This window comes from Anomaloglossus baeobatrachus, chromosome 1 (genome assembly GCF_048569485.1).
Source record: "Anomaloglossus baeobatrachus isolate aAnoBae1 chromosome 1, aAnoBae1.hap1, whole genome shotgun sequence".
NCBI lineage: Eukaryota > Metazoa > Chordata > Amphibia > Anura > Aromobatidae > Anomaloglossus > Anomaloglossus baeobatrachus.
In genome coordinates this window covers 470,239,651-470,262,701 of record NC_134353.1, presented here as the reverse complement: position 1 = coordinate 470,262,701, position 23,051 = coordinate 470,239,651, and the positions used below count along the sequence as shown (strand labels likewise).

At 50.2% G+C, this 23,051-nt stretch overlaps 1 protein-coding gene across 2 annotated transcripts in view; it reads right to left on the bottom strand.

Moving 5' to 3' along the window:
• Positions 1-23,051, bottom strand: part of NCLN (nicalin) — a 127,166-nt gene that overhangs the window by 32,265 nt on the left and 71,850 nt on the right. For both annotated transcript variants that reach the window (XM_075314688.1, XM_075314698.1), the window contains exons 7-12: positions 7,948-8,036; positions 7,594-7,733; positions 7,274-7,452; positions 4,990-5,077; positions 4,873-4,911; positions 4,514-4,677 (exon numbers count right to left, since the gene is read on the bottom strand). In XM_075314688.1, coding sequence (XP_075170803.1) covers positions 4,514-4,677; positions 4,873-4,911; positions 4,990-5,077; positions 7,274-7,452; positions 7,594-7,733; positions 7,948-8,036 — 699 coding nt within the window. The remainder of the gene's footprint in view (positions 1-4,513; positions 4,678-4,872; positions 4,912-4,989; positions 5,078-7,273; positions 7,453-7,593; positions 7,734-7,947; positions 8,037-23,051) is intronic.

The following is a 23,051-nucleotide window of genomic DNA, read 5'->3' as shown; positions in this document are numbered from 1 at the left end:
CAGCAAGTCTAGTCGGTCTGGGAGTGCCCACGGTTGACCCACCGTGAGGTGCCACAGATCCGGGTACCACGACCTCCTCGGCCAGTCTGGAGCGACGAGGATGGCGCGGCGGCAGTCGGACCTGATCTTGCGTAACACTCTGGGCAGCAGTGCCAGAGGAGGAAATACATAAGGCAGTCGAAACTGCGACCAATCCTGAACTAATGCGTCCGCCGCCAGAGCTCTGTGATCTTGAGACCGTGCCATGAATGCCGGGACTTTGTTGTTGTGCCGAGACGCCATGAGGTCGACGTCCGGCGTTCCCCAGCGGCAACAGATCTCTTGAAACACGTCCGGGTGAAGAGACCATTCCCCTGCGTCCATGCCCTGGCGACTGAGAAAGTCTGCTTCCCAGATTTCACTGCGATGTGAACTGCGGAGATGGTGGAGGCTGTGGCTTCCGCCCACAGCAGAATCCGCCGAACTTCTTGGAAGGCTTGACGACTGCGTGTGCCACCCTGGTGGTTGATGTACGCGACCGCCGTGGCGTTGTCCGACTGTATGCGGATCTGCCTGCCCTCCAGCCACCGATGGAACGCCTTTAGGGCTAGATACACTGCCCTTATCTCCAGAACATTGATCTGAAGGGAGGACTCTGTCGGAGTCCAGGTTCCCTGAGCCCTGTGGTGGAGGAAGACCGCTCCCCACCCTGACAGACTCGCGTCCGTCGTGACCACCGCCCAGGATGGGGGCAGGAATGATTTTCCCTTCGACAAAGAAGTGGGAAGAAGCCACCACTGAAGAGAGGTTTTGGCTGCCAGTGAAAGAGAGACGTTCCTGTCTAGGGACGTCGACCTCCTGTCCCATTTGCGGAGAATGTCCCATTGAAGTGGACGCAGATGAAACTGCGCAAAGGGAACTGCCTCCATTGCTGCCACCATCTTCCCTAGGAAGTGCATGAGGCGCCTCAAGGGGTGTGACTGGGCCCGAAGGAGAGAGTGCACCCCTGTCTGCAGCGAACGCTGTTTGTCCAGCGGAAGCTTCACTATCGCTGAGAGAGTATGAAACTCCATCCCAAGGTAAGTCAGTGATTGGGTCGGTGTCAATTTTGACTTTGGGAAATTGATGATCCACCCGAACCTCTGGAGAGTCTCCAGAGCAATGGTCAGGCTGTGTTGACATGCCACCCGGGAGGGTGCCTTGACTAGGAGATCGTCTAAGTAAGGGATCACCGAGTGGCCCTGAGAGTGTAGGACCGCCACCATGGATGCCATGACCTTGGTGAAGACCCGTGGGGCTGTCGCCAGGCCGAAAGGCAGTGCCAACAAACTGAAGGTGTTAGTCCCCGATGGCGAAACGCAGGAAGCGTTGATGCTCTGGTGCAATCGGCACATGGAGATAAGCATCCCTGATGTCGATTGATGCTAGGAAGTCTCCTTGGGACATCGAGGCGATGACAGAGCGGAGAGATTCCATCCGGAACCGTCTGGTTCTCACGTGTCTGTTGAGCAGTTTGAGGTCCAGAACGGGGCGGAATGATCCGTCCTTTTTTGGCACCACGAACAAGTTGGAGTAAAAACCGCGACCACGTTCTTGAATGGGAACGGGGATCACAACTCCTTCTGCCTTCAGAGTGTTCACCGCCTGAAAAAGTGCATCGGCTCGCTCGGGGGGCGGAGATGTTCTGAAGAAACGAGTCGGAGGACGAGAGCTGAGCTCTATCCTGTAACCGTGAGACAGAATGTCTCTCACCCATCGGTCTTGGACATGTGGCCACCAGGCGTCGCAAAAGCGGGAGAGCCTGCCACCGACCGAGGATGCGGTTTGGGGAGTCCGAAAGTCATGAGGAGGCCGCCTTGGAGGCGGTTCCTCCGGCGGTCTTTGGAGGACGTGACTTAGACCGCCATGCAGAAGAGTTCCTCTGGCTCTTCTCTGACCTGTTGGACGTGGAGGATTGGGACCTGGCTGAGGGCCGAAAGGACCGAAACCTCGATTGAATTTTTCGTTGCTGAGGTCTGTTTGGTTTGGACTGGGGTAAGGACGAGTCCTTTCCCTTGGATTGTTTAATAATTTCATCCAATTGCTCGCCAAACAAACGGTCGCCAGAAAATGGCAAACCGGTTAAGAACTTCTTGGAAGCAGAGTCTGCCTTCCATTCGCGTAGCCACTTGGCCCTGCGGACTGCCACCGAATTGGCGGACGCTACCGCTGTACGGCTCGCTGAGTCCAGGACGGCGTTCATGGCGTAGGACGAAAAGGCCGACGCCTGAGAAGTCAAAGACACAACTTGCGGAGCAGAGGTACGTGTGACTGCATTAATCTCAGACAGACAAGCTGAGATAGCTTTGAGTGCCCACACGGCTGCAAAGGCCGGAGCAAAAGACGCGCCTATGGCTTCATAGATGGATTTCATCAGGAGCTCTATTTGCCTGTCAGTGGCATCCTTGAGCGATGAACCATCCTGCCACTGATACTACGGATCTAGCCGCCAGTCTAGAGACTAGAGGATCCACCTTGGGACACTGAGCCCAACCCTTAACTACGTCAGGGGGGAAGGGGTAACGTGTGTCATTAAGGCGCTTAGTAAAGCGCTTGTCCGGAAATGCTCTGTGCTTCTGGACAGCATCTCTGAAGTTAGAGTGATCGAAAAACGCACTCCGTGTACGTTTGGGAAACCTAAACTGGTGTTTCTCCTGCTGCGAAGCCGACTCCTCTATAGGTGGAGGTGGGGGAGAAAGATCTAGCACCTGGTTGATGGACGCTATAAGGTCATTTACTATGGCGTCCCCTTCAGGTGTATCAAGATTGAGAGCAACGTCAGGATCAGAGCCCTGAGCTGCGACCTCCGCTTCATCCTCCAGAGAGTCCTCATGCTGAGACCCCGAACAGCGTGATGAAGTCGGGGAAGGTTCCCAGCGAGCCCGCTTAGCCGGTCTGGGACTGCGGTCCGTGTCGGAGTCCTCCCCGTGGGACCTAGGTGTCACCCCAGGAACACTCTGCTGTGCCGACCGAGAGGGGCCTGGGGGCGATGAACTCACAGTGCCCGAGGCCTGTGTAACCGATCTGGACTGCAAGGCTTCTAGTATCTTAGCAGACCATCTGTCCATAGACTGAGCCATGGATTGTGAAAGCGACTCAGAGAGTTTCTCAGCCAAAACTGCAAACTCTGTCCCTGCCACCTGGACAGTGGAAGCCGGCGGTTCTACCTGAGCCGAGGGTCCCACCAGTGCCCGAGGCTCCGGCTGAGTGAGTGCCACAGGGGCCGAGCATTGCACACAGTGAGGGTAGCTGGAACCTGCAGGTAACATAGCCGCACAAGAGGTACAGGTTGCAAAATAAGCCTGTGCCTTGGCACCCTTGCTCTTTGCGGACGACATGCTGTAGTCTCCTCTGAGAGTGATCACTGAGGGTATATAGCCAAAAGCAAAACAATGCGGCCGAAAAGAGAAAATGTATACAAATATATATATATATATATATATATATATATATATACACTTTGGCACCCAAGGGGGGCCAGCACCGGGTAACCGGTGTGGCTTACCGACCGCCCAAAGCGGTTGTGTGTCCACCAGATTCCCTGCCTGGGCCTCCCAGAGCTGCAGAGCTCGTTCTGAAATCCTCCACCGGCAGAAGTGATTGTAAAAATGGCTGCCAGAGCTCTCAGGGGAGGAGGGAGCCGTGGGCGTGACTAATAAAGTGCGGGAATCTGGTGCCCCACAGTGCTCAGTGAGGGGGGAGGAGAACACCTAAGTATGCTCCAGCCCTCACTGCCGACGTCCAGTCGACCGTCCCGCCCTTACCCCTGACTGGCAGGCCCGGGGGCGGGAGTTATGGTACTAGGCCGCAGAAGCCGGGGACTAAATTTATTAACGCGGCCGGCAAACAGGCGCGGTCGGCGCGGTAGTCCCGGTCGTCACATAAAAACAGCAGCCGCTGCAGCGTCTGTAACACAGGCGCTCCATGCACCGTCCCCAAGGGGACACAGAGTACCTTTTAGATGCAGGGCCTGTCCCTGATGATACCCAGTCTCCTGTCCGTCAGATTCCCCCAGGGGCTGCGGAGGGAGCCCGGTCCCAGTGAATGGTGACCGGTTAGGATCCCACTTCTCCCAGAGCCTCTAAGGGATGGGGAAGGAAAAACGGCATGTGGCTCCAGCCTTTGTACCCGCAATGGGTACCTCAACCTTAACAGCACCGCCGACTTAGTGGGGTGAGAAGGGAGCATGTCGGGGGCCCTGTTGGGGCCCTCTTTTCTTCCATCCGATACAATCAGCAGCTGCTGCTGACTAAAATGGGAGCTTGAGTGAATGTGTGCCTCCTTCAACACAAAGCATAAAAACTGATGAGCCCGTGATGCACGGGAGGGTGTATAGGCAGAGGGGAGGGGTTACACTTTTTAAAGTGTAATACGTTGTGTGGCCTCCGGAGGCAGAAGCTATACACCCAATTGTCTGGGTCTCCCAATGGAGCGACAAAGAAAAAATAAAATGAACATTATTATTTTTCTTTTACACCTATAATCTCTGATTTACCTTTTATCAGCCTTGACGTGATAAAGTTTGACATCTTTCAGGTATCGGCTCATGTAATACTCCAGCGTGTTAAGTACACTGCAGTCTTTATCTACCAGCTGCGCTGCACGAGGCTGGCTGGTCAGCCATCGCATCATTGCTTCTAACTGCTCCTTCTGGACCTGCTGCAGGGAAATCACAGAATATTATACCAGTGGCATCAATAATGACCGCAATCTTCTTATAGTGCTACAGCAGTTTGATACCAGAAGGATGTGCACAAGAGTGTTTATTAAGAGCAAGTAACACAATGTTGTTGTGTGCCAGGCCTATGCGGATATTCGCTCTCCATTAACTTGGCTATTGTTTCGCTTGCTTACCATCTGCTGTGTAAAGATCTGTAGGTCAGATGGTGCTCTCTGTGATGGGAAAAAATAAAATATAAATAAGGTTTACCGGACAAACAATGATTAGCTCACTCAAAGTTATAAATGTACCTTCTCTGTGAGATTATAAATGACGCGGGTGAGCGATTCTGCGAGTATACGCGTGTTACGGGCCAAAACCTCTGTGTCCACTTTCCAACTAGAGTACAAATGCAAAATCAATTTACAAGTGCGAAAATGATTACACCTTGTTGTCTGGATACAAAATTTACTTTCAAAGAAAATATTTCAAGTGAATTGAATATAAATATCTCCAATAATATTAGAAAAACTCATACCAAAACTTTCCAAACTATTTTGCCATTGTAAACAATTTGACGAAATGGGAAGTCAAAAGTGAGTGGTTACAAAGGTATTTTTCTGACTACAAAGCGGGCTTTACACGCTACGATATCATTAATGAATTATCGTCGGGGTCACGGTGTTTGTGACGCACATCATAAACGACAGCGCAGCGCGTGACACTTATGAGCGATCTTAAACAATCGCAAAAGCGGTCAAAATAGTTTGCCCCGGAGAGGTCGTTCTGAAACAAAAAATTGTTCTCTGCTTATTAGCGATGTTGTTCCTCGTTCCTGCGGCAGTACACATCGCTATGTGTGACGAACATCTCCTTACCTGCCTCCACCGGCAATGAGGAAGGAAGGAGGTAGGCGGGATGTTACGTCCCGCTCATCTCCGCCCCTCCGCTTCTATTGGCCGCCTGCCGTGTGACGTCACTGTGACGCTGCACGAACCGCCCCCTTAGAAAGGAGGCGAATCGCCGGCCAGAGCGACGTCGCAGGGCAGGTATGTGCGTGTGACGCTGCCATAGCGATAATGTTCGCTACGGCAGCGATCACCACATATCGACCGTATGACGGGGGCGGGTGCTATCGCGCTCGACATCGCCAGCAAATGCTAGCGATGTTGCAGCGTGTAAAGCCCGCTTAAGACTCTCCTTACCATTAGATACACCCCAAATTTAGACAGCAGAAAATAGGAAAAACATTTTACTATTAATTAAAATTTCCCTGGTGGTGTAAAGTGGAGGAGTTATTATCACAACTTTTAATGAACCAGGGTAGAATATGGAAGTAATAAATCTATTGTTAGTGTTTCTTTGAAGTGTGTATGATACACACACAGCTCTGCTACATGCACACTGCATGTACATTTAGATAAATACACAGGTCTGCTGTAAGTACAATTACTCACACTTTCAGCTCTGCTCCATGCACATTTGCACACACACACACACACACACACACACACACACACACACATACTATACTACATGTACACTTACTCATACATGCAGACACACACACACACACACACACTATACATTACTACATCTTGCAGTTCCTGATGGGATCTGAGTGGAAACTGCAGTAGCTGAGCAGCTGAAAAACCTTCTACCCAATTAAGTGAAGGACCTTGCAGGTCATGTGATCAGTCTCATGACCTGAAAGGTCCTTATTTGGGTGGAAGGTCCTTAAGTTGCACAGCTCCTGTAGCCGCCGTTCAGAGTACGCTTTCTCTCATGCTCTGCACCAATCACATAGATCAGTGCAGAGCAGGAGGAGAGAAGGCAGCTCTCTCTGTGATCAGGGAAAACACAGTGTTACCATTCTCCCTCATCATAGGAAGCTGTCTCCAAACTATAAGTCACACATACTTTTTCTCAAGTCTTATAGTATGAAAAATAAGGTATAATTAGTTTTTTACTTGCTTATATAGTGCTATCATATCCTACAGTTCTTTACAGATATTATCATTGCTGTTCCCATTGGGATTCACAATCTAATTTCCCCATCAGTATATCTTTGCAGTGTGAAGAAAAAAAAAAAAAAGAGAGAGAACCCTGAGAAAACCCACCCAAACACGGGGAGAACAGAAAAAAACATTGCAGATGTTGTATTTGGTAGAATTTGAACCCAGGACCCCAATGCTGAACAGTGCAAATCACTGAGCCACCATTATATGATATTAGTGAGGGTTCACCCACAATTTCTGTTAGAATGGAATCTGAATGGAATCTGTGGTGTACAACATCATCAATTTCACAAAATAGGCAATCAGATTTTATTGCCATTAATGTCACACATATTTTGAAAACCCCATCCACTGTCACCGTATTGTATTTTGTTACCGATAAGTGGGAAAGGAATATAGTCCAATACATGTACAGGTTTCTTCACTATCAGAGGATCGTATAGTTACGCTCAAGTGTCTTATTTCTAACTGTGCTGATGTAGAAAGTCATACATCACACTATGCAAAACCGGAAAACATCCAGAGAAACAGTATTTGATTCCCTTCTGGCTTGGGGAACTTCTTCTAATTAACTTACCTTAGATCCAGAACGCTGCTGCGGTGACCAGTACGGTGACCATCTAGGTGAGAGATAGTAAAAGATGGAAGTCTGCGGATAGCAAAGCGTTCATGCTCCCAAGCTAGGGTGTCTTCAGCCAGGTTTATCTTCTTATGAACCATGGAAAACTTCACCTCAGGGAACTGAGTAGAGATAACCTGGGTAAAAAAAGGACGTAACACTTTATAAAGTTTTATTAAATAAAAATAAATCTTGTTCATTCCAGTCAGTAACAGAAGTGAATGTTCTCTGAACATACTATAGGAACGGGAGATGTAATATCTGCTTTTTTGAATTACCATTTCTAGCTCTTTGAGGAAAGTGTGCTGTAAGGTTCCTTCTTTAGGAGGCTTAGAGACATGAAGATGCAAGCTGTTAGCACTTCCCACAGTATCCAGGCACAGCACAAAAGCCACATTATCTTGAAGGAGGCTTGAATCTAAAAAGAGCAGAGTCTAGTTTACAATTCTTCAGGTCACCATGGCATTTCCATTAGTTTGCACACATCCCCTCTAAACAAAATAAAGCTGAAGCAATAGTATTCTTGCTGAATTAAGAGGTCAGAAAACCAAACACTATGTGACCACTGCAGTCCTGGGGACTACACCCATCTGAACATGCTGCCCCCAATGTTACTATGCAAGCTAGAATACCTGTGTGGTCCAAATGATCCTCTAACCATCTCTTTGTTCCCTGATAATTAAATTTTCCTCCTCCTGATGCGAAAAACAGTAGATTGTAACTGTGAATGGGAGAAATGTAAGTTTAAGGCAGGTGACAATAGCAAACAAAATAAATTGAGAGAATCATTCATTAAAGTGCCATATATACAGTAGAGATGAGCAGATGGCTTCGCGCAAGCCCTGTCCACGGTCCAGGTCAGTGTTCTCTGGCCATGGTCAGGAGCCGCACAGTCCAGGTCAGTGTTCTCTGGCCATGGTCAGGAGCCGCACAGTCCAGGTCAGTGTTCTCTGGCCATGGTCAGGAGCCGCATAGTCCAGGTCAGTGTTCTCTGGCCATGGTCAGGAGCCGCACAGTCCAGGTCAGTGTTCTCTGGCCATGGTCAGGAGCCGCATAGTCCAGGTCAGTGTTCTCTGGCCATGGTCAGGAGCCGCACAGTCCAGGTCAGTGTTCTCTGGCCATGGTCAGGAGCCGCACAATTTTACTGAGGATTGCCGTTCCTCAGCCTGGAGTGACGTCACCTGAGAAGCTTGTGGCACACATATGACATCTTGTCAGCCTAGTTAATCATAAGCAGAGTCTAGGAACCTGGAGAAAAGAAAATTTGTGTAGCTGCTGTCTAAGACCAGAGAACACTGACCTGGAAACTAGTTATGGAAAGCAATCTGCTCGTCTCTAGTACACATATTTGAACCAGAAATATGTAAAGTACACAGTAAACCGTTACCACTAAGTATGGTCCTTGGTCTGATAAGCAAACCAAACTACACCTTAAAGGTTGTCCAGACTTATTACAAAAGTCTGCTGTCACAGTGTGCGCTGTCAGGATCCTCCGATGTCACTGGCGAGACCGAACAGTCATGTTAGGACGTGCACATATAGTCGAAATGTGTCCATAAGTATGCAAATAGCATATTTGTGGTTAAATGAACACTCTGTCTTGCCGCTAGCACTGGAGAGTCCTCACAGCGCACACTATATACAGTGTGAGGATTCACAAGTCTGCAGTCACACAGTGAGACTGCAGACTTTCATGACAAACCTGTACAAACCCTTTAGGCTGGCGCCAAACGGCCATTAACGTGAGTTATTTGCATGAGACTCAGCTCCCGTTCTGCTGGAGTGTAAGCTGAGTGTCATGCGACTGTCAAGCCACTGTGATGTGATCCTGCGATCGTAGCACAGCCGCAGAGGACAGGGCGGGCGCTGCGGAGGGGAGGGAGGGACTAATATGCCCATCTCCTCCATTATCAGCTGATGCGATCCTGCGATTGTAGCACTGCTGCGGAGGACAGGGCGGGTGCTGCGGAGGAGAGGGAGGGACTAATCTCCCCATCTCCTCCATTATCAGCTGATGCAATTCTTGCACTGCACTGGCGTTACACCGATGTAATGCGAGTGCAGTGCGATGTTTCTCTCACACACATAGATGTGTATGGGTGCGAGAGAAAACAAATCGGATTCCACCTGCAGCATGCTGCCGTTGTTTTCTTGGTCCGATTAGGGCTGAGAGAAAAAAAATCGCTCATGGGAGCTGACACAGAGTAACATAGGTCTGGGTGGAATGCAATATTTTATTGCATTCCATTCACTCTGTTTTACTAGCCATGTGTGCTCAGCCTTAAAAGGATTTCCCTACTAAGCGTATACAAATGATTTCACGTCTGACAGATATTCTCTTGGCACAAATAACTGAAGCTTTTGAAAATAAATCTAATTGTATTAAAATATTATATTACTTTATATCATTCTATTATTATGCATTGCTAATAAAGAGCCATCTTATTCTGCATTGTTTTACAGACATTATCATTGCTGTCCCTATTTGGGCTCACAATCTAAATTCCCTATCAGTGTGCCTTCAGAGTGTGGGAAGAAACCGGAGGGAACCCAGGCAAACGTGGGGAGAACATACAAACTCCTTTCCGAATCTGTTCTCGGTGGGGTTAGAATCAAGGACCAAAGTGCTGCAAAGCCACAGTGCTAACCAAGTGTAAGGCGGGCTTTGCACGTTGCGACATCGCAAGCCGATGCTGCGATGTCGCACGCGATAGTCCCCGCCCCCGTCGCAGGTACGAATTGTAATTATCGCTACGCCAGCTTCACAGGCACTCACCTGTCCTGCGACCGTCGCTCTGGCCGGCGACCCGCCTCCTTCCTAAGGGGGCGGGTCGTGCGGCGTCATAGCGACGTCACACAACAGGCGGCCAATAGCAGCGGAGGGGCGGAGATGAGCAGGATGTAAACATCCCGCCCACCTCCTTCCTTCCGCATAGCCGCCGGCGGCAGGTAAGCTGATGTTCCTCGCTCTTGCGGTGTTATACACAGCGATGTGTGCAGCCGCAGGAGCGAGGAACAACATCGTACCTGTCGCTGCAGCATAATTATGAAAAAGTCGGAGCCTGCAATGATGAGACGATAACGACGCTTTTGCGCTTGTTAATCGTATCATCTAGCATTTACACACTACGATCTCGAAAGTGACGCCGGATGTGCGTCACTTTCGATTTGACCCCACCGACATCGCATGTGCGATGTTGCAACGTGCAAAGCCGCCCTAAGAAAGCCTTAAGAGATCTGTCACCATGAACCTGCAATCCAATCTGCAGGCACCATGCTACAGAGCAGGGAGAGCCGCAAAGAGCGATATATAGAGATGGCTGTAAAGAAAATCCCAGACAGAAGAGAGGTTTAAATGATAAATACATATATTATACTGAATCTTTTCTCACAATACACTATCAATCTACTCCACTCTCAGTGCTGTATATCAGAGTGCCTGCAGGTAGGACTGCATTTTCATGGTGACAGGTTACTATACAAGGGAATCAGTTACCGCCAAAATCTGTACCAGCAAACATAGGGTTGCTTAAAAAAACTTGATGGCTTACTGAAGCATGCCAACAAGGAGAAAAGGAAGTTATATTCTCCCCAGAGCCAAACACTTCAAGTCATTGAGTGGTGTAGGGGCTGTAACAGTCACTGCCCACTTTATGGTGACAGCTGGCGCACTGATTGACCGCTTGCTTTTCAGTGTGCGCGCCGTGTGGCACTCAGTAATTGTGCAGATGAGTGACAACAGCAAAATCACTGGGCAGCCAATGGTAACAGTGACCCCTCCCCAATGACTGGAAGCGAGCAGATGAGGGGAGAATAAAACTTAATTTTCCTTCTGTAGCTAGCATTTTTGCAGGTGACAGACTTCCTTAACCCCTTCAAAACCGGACGATTTTGCGCTTTCCGTTTTTTTTTCGCCATTCTTCTTCCAAGAGACGTAACTTTTTTATTTTTCCATCAATCTTGCCATATAAGAGCTCGTTTTTTCCTGAACTAGCTACACTTTTAAATGAAACCATGAGTTTTACCATATAGTGTACTGGAAAACGGCAAAAAATTCCAAGTGCAGAAAAATTGCAAAAAAAAAGTGTAATTGCGCTATTGTTTTTGGGATATTTTATTTACAGTGTTCACAATATGGTAAAACTGATGTGTTGGTGTGATGCCTGAGGTCGGTACGGGTTTATAGACACCAAACATGTATAGGTTTACTTTTATCTAGGTGGTTAAAAAAAAAAAATCAAAAGTTTGTCCGAAAAAAGTGGTGTACGTTTTGTGCCATTTTCCGCAAAAATCATTTTATTTTTCGGGATCTGGGGCTCAGTAACTACTAATTTTTTTGCGACTCGAGCTGACTTTTTTAACAGTACAATTTCTATGAAGATGTTACGATCGCCTGTTATTGCATCTTGTGCAAAATATGCAGTGACCAAAAACCGTAATTTTTTTGCCACTACGCCATTTACCGATCAGATTAATTGATTTTATATTTTGATAGATCGAGCATTTCTGAACGCGGCGATACCAAATGTGTTATATACCGTGTATATATATATATATATATATATATATATATATATATATATATATATATATATATATATATATATATATATATATATATATATATATATATATATATATATATATATATGAGAATTTTGTTCACTTACCGTAAATTCTTTCTCTTATAATTCCGTATTGGGAGACCCAGACATTGGGTGTATAGCTTCTGCCTCCGGAGGACACACAAAGTACTACACTAAAAAGTGTAGCTCCTCCCTCTGAGTATATACATCCCCTGGATAACCAGATCTAGCCAGTTTAGTGCAAAAGCTGAAGGAGAATAGCCACCCACAACTAAAGACAGAGCAGGAACCGGAACAACCGGAGCCTCTGTCTACAACAACAGCCGGTGATAACACGCGGAACAAGAAACTGCCAACAGGCAACAGGGAGGGGGCTGGGTCTCCCAATACGGAACTATAAGAAAAAGAATTTACGGTAAGTAACCAAATTCTCTTTTTTTTTATCGTTCCTATGGGAGACCCAGACATTGGGACGTCTCAAAGCAGTCCATGGGTGGGAATAAACAGAAAACTGAGAAGTAGGCGGAGCCTAACTTCACAAATGGGCGACAGCCGCCTGAAGGATGCGTCTGCCCAAGCTCGCATCTGCCGAAGCATGAGCATGCACTTGGTAGTGCTTTGAAAAGGTATGCAGGCTAGTCCAAGTGGCAGCCTATCAGACCTGCTGAGCCGTAACCTGGTGCCTGAAAGCCCAAGAGGCACCAACAGCTGTGGTCGAGTGTGCCTTGATCCCCAGCGGGGGAGACACCTGAGTACACTGGTAGGCATCGGATATGGCCGACCTAATCCAACGAGCTAAGGTCGGCTTAGAAGCCGAGAGGCCCTTACGCCGACCTGTGGTTAGCACAAAAAGAGAGGTGCACCGCCTAAGAACAGCGGTGCGAGACACATAGATCCGGAGCGCCCGCACCAGATCCAGAGTATGCAACGCTTTTTCAAAGCGATGAACAGGAGCCGGACAAAAGGAAGGCAGGAAAATGTCCTGGTTAAGGTGGAAAGGAGAAACCACCTTAGGGAGAAAATCCGGAGTCGGACGGAGAACCACCTTGTCTTGATGAAAAACCAAGAAAGGTGACTCCGAAGAGAGCGCAGCCAAATCAGAGACTCTCCTGAGGGAAGTTATGGCCACTAGAATGTCTCGTCTTTCACAGAAAATGGTCTAAGAAACCTCCCTAAGAGGCTCAAAGGGGGGTTTCTGCAAGGCCGTGAGGACCAGATTGAGGTCCCAGGGATCCAAGGGCCGCCGGTAAGGCGGAATGATGTGAGACGCGCCCTGCATGAAGGTGCGCACCTGAGCCAGCCGGGCGATACGCCGCTGGAACAGCACTGACAGAGCCGAGACTTGTCCCTTGAGGGAATTGAGGGATAGTCCTAGCTACAGACCGGACTGTAGAAAGGACAGAAGGGTCGGCAAGGAAAAAGGCCAAGGAGCATGGACGGAAGAGCGACACCAGGACAGGAAAATTCTCCAGGTCCTGTGATAGATTTTGGCCGAGGAAGACTTCCGAGCCCGAGTCATAGTGGAGATGACTTCAGGAGGAATACCAGAAGCCGTCAAGATCCAGGACTCAAGAGCCACGCCGTCAATCTGAGAGCCGCAGAATTCTGGTGGAAAAACGGACCTTGTGAGAGAAGGTCTGGACGGTCCGGAAGATGCCACGGCACCTCTACGGACAGATGGAGCAGGTCTGGGTACCAAGCTCGCCTGGGCCAGTCCGGTGCAATGAGGATGACCCGACGGCCCTCCATTCTGATCTTACGCAGAACTCTGGGCAAGAGAGCTAGAGGGGGAAACACGTAGGACAGACGAAACTGGGACCAATCTTGAACCAGAGCGTCCGCTGCAAGGGCCTGAGGATCGTGGGAGCGAGCCACGTAAACCGAAACCTTGTTGTTGTGCCGGGATGCCATTAGATCCACTTCCGGAGTGCCCCACTTGCGGCAGATTGACTGAAACACTGCCGGATGCAGGGACCACTCACCACTGTCCACGGTTTGACGGCTGAGATAATCTGCTTCCCAGTTTTCCACGCCTGGGATGTGGACTGCGGATACGGTGGACTTGGAGTCCTCCGTCCATTGAATGATGCGTTGAACCTCCAACATTGCCAGGCGGCTGCGTGTCCCGCCTTGGTGATTGATGTAGGCAACCGCTGTCGCGTTGTCTGACTGGACTCGGATGTGCTTGCCCGCCAAAAGGTGGTTCCCCTATTCATTCCCCTTCTCCTCTCTTTCAGCTTTCAATTTTTCTCATTCACGCTTGTATCGTTCTCCTTGTATTTCTTTGCGCTTTGCACTTGCGCACTACACTATTTCCCACGCTTTGAACTCTAATCACCCTCTGCAAAGAGGAATCTGCTTCTTACTAGTACCGCGTGCTTGCGCGGTAGAATTTCTTCCCACGGTCTGAACTCACATCACCTCTTCCTGACATAGTACTCGTTCCTTCAAGCATGCGCACTACTTGCTCTTCTTTTTTCACTTCACCACCCCCTCTTTTTATGTTTTTAAATACTTGCACATAGATGCCTGCTTTTCACCTTTCACGATCCCTCCAGCTTTTCTCACAAAGTCACTCCGACATAGTGAGAAATTCATTTTTTTATTATTTTTTTTTTCTTCTCTCTATAGTTTTAAATCACACACCGCTATTTTCAATCGTATCACACATATTTACATATTTTTCTCTCTTCTTATATATATTACATGCTGCTATTTTCAGATCGCATCACACATTTTTATATGTTCACATCATATAGATTTTTTCATGGACACATACACACATTTTTTAGTTGCTTTTTCCCTTTTCTTTTTTTTTTTTTTTTTTTGAGCTTTCACTCACACATCTAGCAGCCTAAATGTAGCAAAGACAGAGCAACATCACACAAGTGCCCACACACAGACTCATTTACTTGCATACGTTCCAGATAGGGGACAGTAGTAAAATGATATTTTTGCACATAATTTATATATACATACATCATACATGCACATTTTTAGTTTACTCACTTTCCAAGAAAAAAAAAAAAAAGAAAAAAAAGAAAAGGACACAGACAAATTATTGGGTAAATAAGATACTCATTTATTTATCTTTTCACATTTAGAGCACTTTAAATATTTGTTTTAATATGTGAAGTTTACATCATGATGCAGCTTTTCTCCACGTGGAAATGAGTCACCACTCTGCAGCACATGGAGTGATGACGTCAAGATTGGTTACACCCCCCTCCCCCTCCCTTTTTTCTTTTTTTTTTTTTTTTCTTTTTGTCTGTATGTTGTTTTATAAGGACAACTCCTCATTGACTGTAAGATTCTTTTTCCCTGAGGAAGGAGACAGATGGGTCTCCGAAACGCGTTGGAATTATCTAAATAAAAGAAAAATATTCATTTACATCCTTGCTCATGGTTTCCTAGCGCAGTTTTTAAACCCGTTTTTCCTCCAGTCTACACTTTGATATCCTTTGCCAAAAGGTGGTGAAAGGCTAGGAGAGCCAGAAGCACAGCTCAGGTTTCCAGCACATTGATCGAGAGGGCTGACTCGGACGGAGTCCAAGTGCCCTGTGCTCGGTGGTGGAGACATACCGCTCCCCAGCCGGATAGACTGGCATCCGTGGTGAGGATCACCCAGGACGGGGCCAGGAAGGAGCGTCCCTGAGACAGAGAGAGGGGCCGAAGCCACCACTGAAGGGGGCCCCTGGTCTGTGGCGACAGAGCCACTAGCCTGTGCAAGGAGGAAGTCCGCTTGTCCCAACAGCGGAGAATGTCCAGCTGCAGAGGACGCAGATGGAACTGGGCAAAGGGAACAGCCTCCATTGACGCCACCATCTGACCCAGCACCTGCATCAGGTGCCTGATGGAATGACGGTGGGGCCTCAGCAGAGAGCGCACCGCCAGATGGAGGGACTGCTGTTTGACTAAGGGCAGCTTCACAAGTGCCGGCAGAGTCTCGAACTGCATCCCTAGGTACGTGAGCCTCTGGGTCGGAGTCAGAGTGGATTTGGGCAGATTGACAAGCCGGAATCACTGCCAACCCCTGGAGGTGCAGAACCGCAACCACTGCTGCCATGACCTTGGTGAATACTAGAGGGGCCGTGGCTAACCCGAAGGGGAGAGCCACGAATTGGAAATGTTCCTCTCCGATTGCAAAACGTAGCCAACGCTGGTGTGAAACTGCAATTGGCACATGCAGATAGGCATCTCTGATGTCGATGGATGCCAGGATATCTCCTTGGGTCATTGAGGCAATGACTGATCACAGAGACTCCATGCGAAAATGCCGCACCTGAACATGCTTGTTGAGAAGCTTGAGATCCAGGATGGGCCGGAAGGAACCGTCCTTTTTGGGGACTAGGAAGAGATTTGAGTAGAAACCTCTGAACCGTTCCCGGGCGGGAACCGGTACAATTACTCCGTTGGCCTGCAAGGATGCCACGGCCTGAGAGAAGGCGGCGGCCTTGGAGCAGGGGGGAGTTGACAGAAAAAATCTGTTTGGCGGGCTGGAAAAGAAGGGAATTTTGTTTACTTACCGTAAATTCCTTTTCTTCTAGCTCCAATTGGGAGACCCAGACAATTGGGTGTATAGGCTATGCCTCCGGAGGCCGCACAAAGTATTACACTAAAAGTGTAAAGCCCCTCCCCTTCTGCCTATACACCCCCCGTGCTCCCACGGGCTCCTCAGTTTTGGTGCAAAAGCAAGAAGGAGGAAAAAAATTATAAACTGGTTTAAAGTAAATTCAATCCGAAGGAATATCGGAGAACTGAAACCAGTCAACATGAACAACATGTGTACACAAAAAAACAGGGGCGGGTGCTGGGTCTCCCAATTGGAGCTAGAAGAAAAGGAATTTACGGTAAGTAAACAAAATTCCCTTCTTCTTTGTCGCTCCATTGGGAGACCCAGACAATTGGGACGTCCAAAAGCAGTCCCTGGGTGGGTAAATAATACCTCATAATAGAGCCGTAATGGCTCCGTCCTACAGGTGGGCAACCGCCGCCTGAAGGACTCGCCTACCTAGGCTGGCATCCGCCGAAGCATAGGTATGCACCTGATAGTGTTTCGTGAAAGTGTGCAGGCTCGACCAGGTAGCCGCCTGACACACCTGCTGAGCCGTAGCCTGGTGCCTCAAAGCCCAGGACGCACCCACGGCTCTGGTAGAATGGGCCTTCAGCCCTGAGGGAACCGGAAGCCCAGCAGAACGGTAAGCTTCGAGAATTGGTTCCTTGATCCACCGAGCCAGGGTTGATTTGGAAGCCTTTGACCCTTTACGCTGGCCAGCGACAAGGACAAAGAGTGCATCCGAGCGGCGCAGGGGCGCCGTACGAGAAATGTAGAGTCTGAGTGCTCTCACCAGATCTAACAAGTGCAAATCCTTTTCACATTGGTGAATTGGATGAGGGCAAAAAGAGGGTAAGGAGATATCCTGATTGAGATGAAAAGGGGATACCACCTTAGGTAGAAATTCCGGAACCGGACGCAGAACCACCTTGTCCTGGTGAAACACCAGGAAAGGGGCTTTGCATGACAATGCTGCTAGCTCAGACACTCTCCGAAGTGAAGTGACTGCTACTAGGAAAACCACTTTCTGCGAAAGGCGTGCGAGAGAAATATCCCTCATTGGCTCGAACGGTGGTTTCTGAAGAACCATCAGCACCCTGTTCAGATCCCAGGGTTCCAACGGACGTTTGTAAGGAGGGACGATGTGACAAACCCCCTGCAGGAACGTGCGTACCTGTGGAAGTCTGGCCAAACGCTTCTGAAAAAACACAGAGCGCAGAGACTTGTCCCTTAGGGAGCCAAGCGACAAACCCTTTTCCAATCCGGACTGAAGAAAGGACAGAAAAGTGGGCAAGGCAAATGGCCAGGGAGAAAAACCCTGATCAGAGCACCATGACAGGAATATTTTCCACGTCCTGTGGTAGATCTTGGCGGACGTTGGTTTCCTAGCCTGTCTCATAGTGGCAATGACCTCTTGAGATAATCCTGAAGACGCTAAGATCCAGGACTCAATGGCCACACAGTCAGGTTGAGGGCCGCAGAATTCAGATGGAAAAATGGCCCTTGAGACAGCAAGTCTGGTCGGTCTGGTAGTGCCCACGGTTGGCCGACCGTGAGATGCCACAGATCCGGGTACCACGACCTCCTCGGCCAGTCTGGAGCGACGAGGATGGCGCGGCGGCAGTCGGCCCTGATCTTGCGTAACACTCTGGGCAACAGTGCCAGCGGAGGAAACACATAAGGGAGTTGAAACTGCGACCAATCCTGAACTAAGGCGTCTGCCGCCAGAGCTCTGTGATCGTGAGAACGTGCCATGAATGCCGTGACCTTGTTGTTGTGCCGGGACGCCATTAGGTCGACGTCCGGCATCCCCCAGCGGCAACAGATCTCCTGAAACACGTCCGGGTGAAGGGACCATTCCCCTGCGTCCATGCCCTGGCGACTGAGAAAATCTGCTTCCCAGTTTTCCAAGCCCGGGATGTGAACTGCGGAGATGGTGGAGGCCGTGGCTTCCACCCACATCAAAATCCGCCGGACTTCCTGGAAGGCTTGCCGACTGCGTGTTCCTCCTTGGTGGTTGATGTAAGCCACCGCTGTGGAGTTGTCCGACTGAATTCGGATCTGCTTGCCTTCCAGCCACTGCTGGAACGCTTTTAGGGCTAGATACACTGCCCTGATCTCCAGAACATTGATCTGAAGTGAGGACTCTTGCCGAGTCCACGTACCCTGAGCCCTGTGGTGGAGAAAAACTGCTCCCCACCCTGACAGACTCGCGTCCGTCGTGACCACCGCCCAGGATGGGGGTAGGAAGGATTTCCCCTTCGATAATGAAGTGGGATGAAGCCACCACCGAAGGGAAGCTTTGGTTGCGTGAGAGAGGGAGACGTTCCTGTCGAGGGACGTCGGCTCCCTGTCCCATTTGCGTAGGATGTCCCATTGAAGAGGACGCAGGTGAAACTGTGCGAAAGGGACTGCCTCCATTGCTGCCACCATCTTCCCCAGGAAGTGCATGAGGCGCCTCAAGGGGTGTGACTGACCTTGAAGGAGAGATTGCACCCCTGTCTGTAGTGAACGCTGCTTGTTCAGCAGAAGCTTCACTATCGCTGAGAGGGTATGAAACTCCATGCCAAGATATGTCAGCGATTGGGCCGGTGTCAGATTTGACTTTGGAAAATTGATGATCCACCCGAAACTCTGGAGAGTCTCCAGAGTAGCGGTGAGGCTGTGCTGGCATGCCTCTTGAGAGGGAGCCTTGACCAGCAGATCGTCTAAGTAAGGGATCACCGAGTCACCCTGAGAGTGGAGGACCGCAACTACTGCAGCCATGACCTTGGTGAAAACCCGTGGGGCTGTCGCCAGGCCGAACGGCAGTGCCACGAACTGAAGGTGTTCGTCTCCTATGGCGAAGCGCAGGAAGCGCTGATGCTCTGGAGCAATCGGTACGTGGAGATAAGCATCTTTGATATCGATCGATGCAAGGAAATCTCCTTGGGACATTGAGGCGATGACGGAGCGGAGGGATTCCATCCGGAACCGCCTGGTCTTTACGTGTTTGTTGAGCAGTTTTAGGTCCAGGACAGGACGGAAAGACCCGTCCTTCTTTGGAACCACAAACAGGTTGGAGTAAAAACCGTGACCCTGTTGCTGAAGAGGAACAGGGACCACCACTCCTTCTGTCTTCAGAGTGCCCAGCGCCTGCAGAAGAGCATCGGCTCGCTCGGGAGGCGGAGATGTTCTGACAAATCGAGTCGGAGGACGAGAGCTGAACTCTATCCTGTAACCGTGAGACAGAATGTCTCTCACCCAACGGTCTTTTACCTGTGGCAGCCAAATGTCGGAAAAGCGGGAGAGCCTGCCACCGACCGAGGATGCGGTGTGAGGAGGCCGTAAGTCATGAGGAAGCCGCCTTGGTAGCGGCACCTCCGGCGGTCTTTTTAGGGCGTGACTTAGACCGCCATGGATCGGAGTTCCTCTGATCCTTCTGAGGCCTTTTGTACGAGGAGAATTGGGACCTGCCCGCACCCCGAAAGGACCGAAACCTCGACTGTCCCCTCCTCTGTTGGGGTAATTTTGGTTTGGCCTGGGGTAAGGATGTTTCCTTTCCCTTGAATTGTTTGATGATTTCATCCAGCCTCTCACCAAACAAACGGTCGCCAGAAAATGGCAAACCGGTTAAGCACTTTTTGGAAGCCGAATCTGCCTTCCATTCCCGTAGCCACAAGGCCCTGCGTATTGCCACCGAATTGTCGGCTGCAACCGCCGTACGGCTCGCAGAGTCCAGGACAGCATTAATAGCGTAGGACGCAAATGCCGACGTTTGAGAAGTTATGGACGCCACTTGCGGCGCAGACATACGTGTGAGTGCGTCAATTTGCGCTTGACCCGCTGCAATAGCTTGGAGTGCCCATACGACTGCGAATGCTGGAGCAAAAGACGCGCCGATAGCTTCATAGATGGATTTCAACCAGAGCTCCATCTGTCTGTCAGTGGCATCCTTGAGCGAAGCCCCATCTTCAACTGCAACTATGGATCTAGCCGCCAGTGTGGAGATTGGAGGATCCACCTTGGGACACTGAGTCCAGCCCTTGACCACGTCAGGGGGGAAGGGATAACGTGTATCCTTAAGGCGCTTGGAAAAACGCTTATCTGGACAAACTCGGTGTTTCTGGACTGCCTCTCTGAAGTCGGAGTGATCCAGAAACATACTCGTTGTACGCTTGGGGAACCTGAAACGGAATTTCTCCTGCTGAGAGGCTGACTCCTCCACTGGAGGAGCCGAGGGAGAAATATCCAACATTTGATGTATGGACGCGATAAGATCATTCACTATGGCGTCACCATCAGGAGTATCAAGGTTGAGAGCGGCCTCAGGATCAGAATCCTGATCAGCTACCTCCGCTTCATCATACAGAGAGTCCTCCTTCTGAGACCCTGAACAATGTGATGAGGTCGAGGGGATTTCCCAGCGAGCTCGCTTAGGCGGTCTGGGGCTGCGGTCCGTGTCAGAGACCTCACCCTGGGATCTATGAGACACCCCGGGGGAACATTGTTGTTCCAACTGAGGGGAACCAGGGGGCAATGATTCCACAGTGCCCATGGTCTGAGATACCGGTCTGGACTGCAAAGCTTCTAGAATCTTAGCCATAGTCTCAGAAAGTCTGTCAGTAAAAACTGCAAACTCCGTCCCTGTCACCTGGACAGTGTTAGCTGGTGGTTCCCCCTGGGCCCCCCTTAGCAGAGGCTCTGGCTGAGCAAGTGCCACAGGGGCCGAGCAGTGCACACAATGAGGGTCAGTGGAACCTGCCGGTAGCGAGGTCGTACATGCGGCGCAGGCAGCATAGTAAGCCTGTGTTTTGGCACCCCTGCCTCTTGTGGGCACCATGCTGTTGTCTCCCCTGAGCAACACAATAGGGTATATAGCCAGAAATCAACCGTGCACCATACAGTGTAAAGTATAGCCTATAAACATATAATCTATAATTACACTTCTGCACAAGTGGGGCCAGCACCTCAGGTGCTGCTTACCGCCCGCTTAAAGCGGTTGTGTGGCCACCAGAATCCCTGCCTGGGTCCCCCAGAGCTTGTCTCCCCTCTGCAGCGTCAGAGGAGCTGACAGGAATGGCTGCCGGCGTCCTGAGGAGAGGAGGGAGCCGTGGGCGTGACCCAGAAAGTGCGGGAACTGGTGCCCCACTGTGCACAGTGAGGGGGGTGGAGTATGCAAAGCATGCTCCAGCCCTCAGTGCTGCCGTCCTGTACAGCGTCCCGCCCTTCACCTGACTGGCAGGGCTGGGGGCGGGAAGAAAAAGAGACTAGGCCGCAAAAGCCGGGGACTCGAGTTATAAGCGCGGCCGCCGTATAAGCGCGGTCGGCGCGGAAGTCCCCGGCGCACTAACAGTCCCAGCCGCGCCGCAGTGATAACAATGGCAGCGGCGGTCAGCGCGGCAGTCCCCATACACTAACACACTCAGCGACGCTGCAGTGTGTAATGGCACAAACGCAGTCAGCGCCGCGGTCCCCGGTGCACTAGCACACCCAGCAATGCTGGAGTGTTGCTGTGCGCGGTCCCCACGGGGACACAGAGTACCTCGAAGTAGCAGGGCCATGTCCCTGAACGATACTCGGCTCCTATCCAGCAGAGTCCTCAGGAGCTGTGGATGGAGCACGGTCTCAGTGCCTGGAGACCGATAGGATCCCACTTCACCCAGAGCCCTAAGGGGGATGGGGAAGGAAAACAGCATGTGGGCTCCAGCCTCCGTACCCGCAATGGATACCTCAACCTTAACAACACCGCCGACAAGAGTGGGGTGAGAAGGGAGCATGCTGGGGGCCCTGTTATGGGCCCTCTTTTCTTCCATCCGACATAGTCAGCAGCTGCTGCTGACTAAGCTGTGGAGCTATGCGTGCATGTCTGCCTCCTTCGCACAAAGCAAAAAACTGAGGAGCCCGTGGGAGCACGGGGGGTGTATAGGCAGAAGGGGAGGGGCTTTACACTTTTAGTGTAATACTTTGTGCGGCCTCCGGAGGCATAGCCTATACACCCAATTGTCTGGGTCTCCCAATGGAGCGACAAAGAAGAATTCTATCCTGTAGCCGTGGGAGATGATATCCCGCACCCACTGATCGGAGACGTGTTGAAACCACACGTCGCCAAAGTGGGAGAGCCTGCCACCGACTAAGAACGTTGCTGGCGCGGCCAGATAGTCAAGAGGAGGCTGCCTTAGTGGCAGCAGCTCCTGCAGTCTTTTGTGGACGCGCCTTTGTGCGCCAGTTGGGTTTTTGGTCCTTGGCTGAGTTAGTGGACGAGGCCGAGGGCTTAGAGGATGACCAGTTGGAGGAACGAAAGGAACGAAACCTCGACTGGTTCCTACCCTGGGCAGGTTTCCTGGTTTTAGTTTGTGGCATGGAAGTACTCTTCCCGCCAGTAGCTTCCTTAATAATTTCATCCAGTTGTTCACCGAATAGCCTGGATCCAGCAAAAGGGAGCCCAGCAAGGTACTTCTTTGAAGAAGCATCTGCCTTCCACTCTCGAAGCCACAAGATCCTGCGGATAGCGAGGCAATTAGCCGAAGCCACTGCAGTGCGGTGAGAAGCCTCCAGCATGGCAGACATGGCATAGGATGAAAAAGCTGAACCTTGGGAAGTTAAGGCAACCATT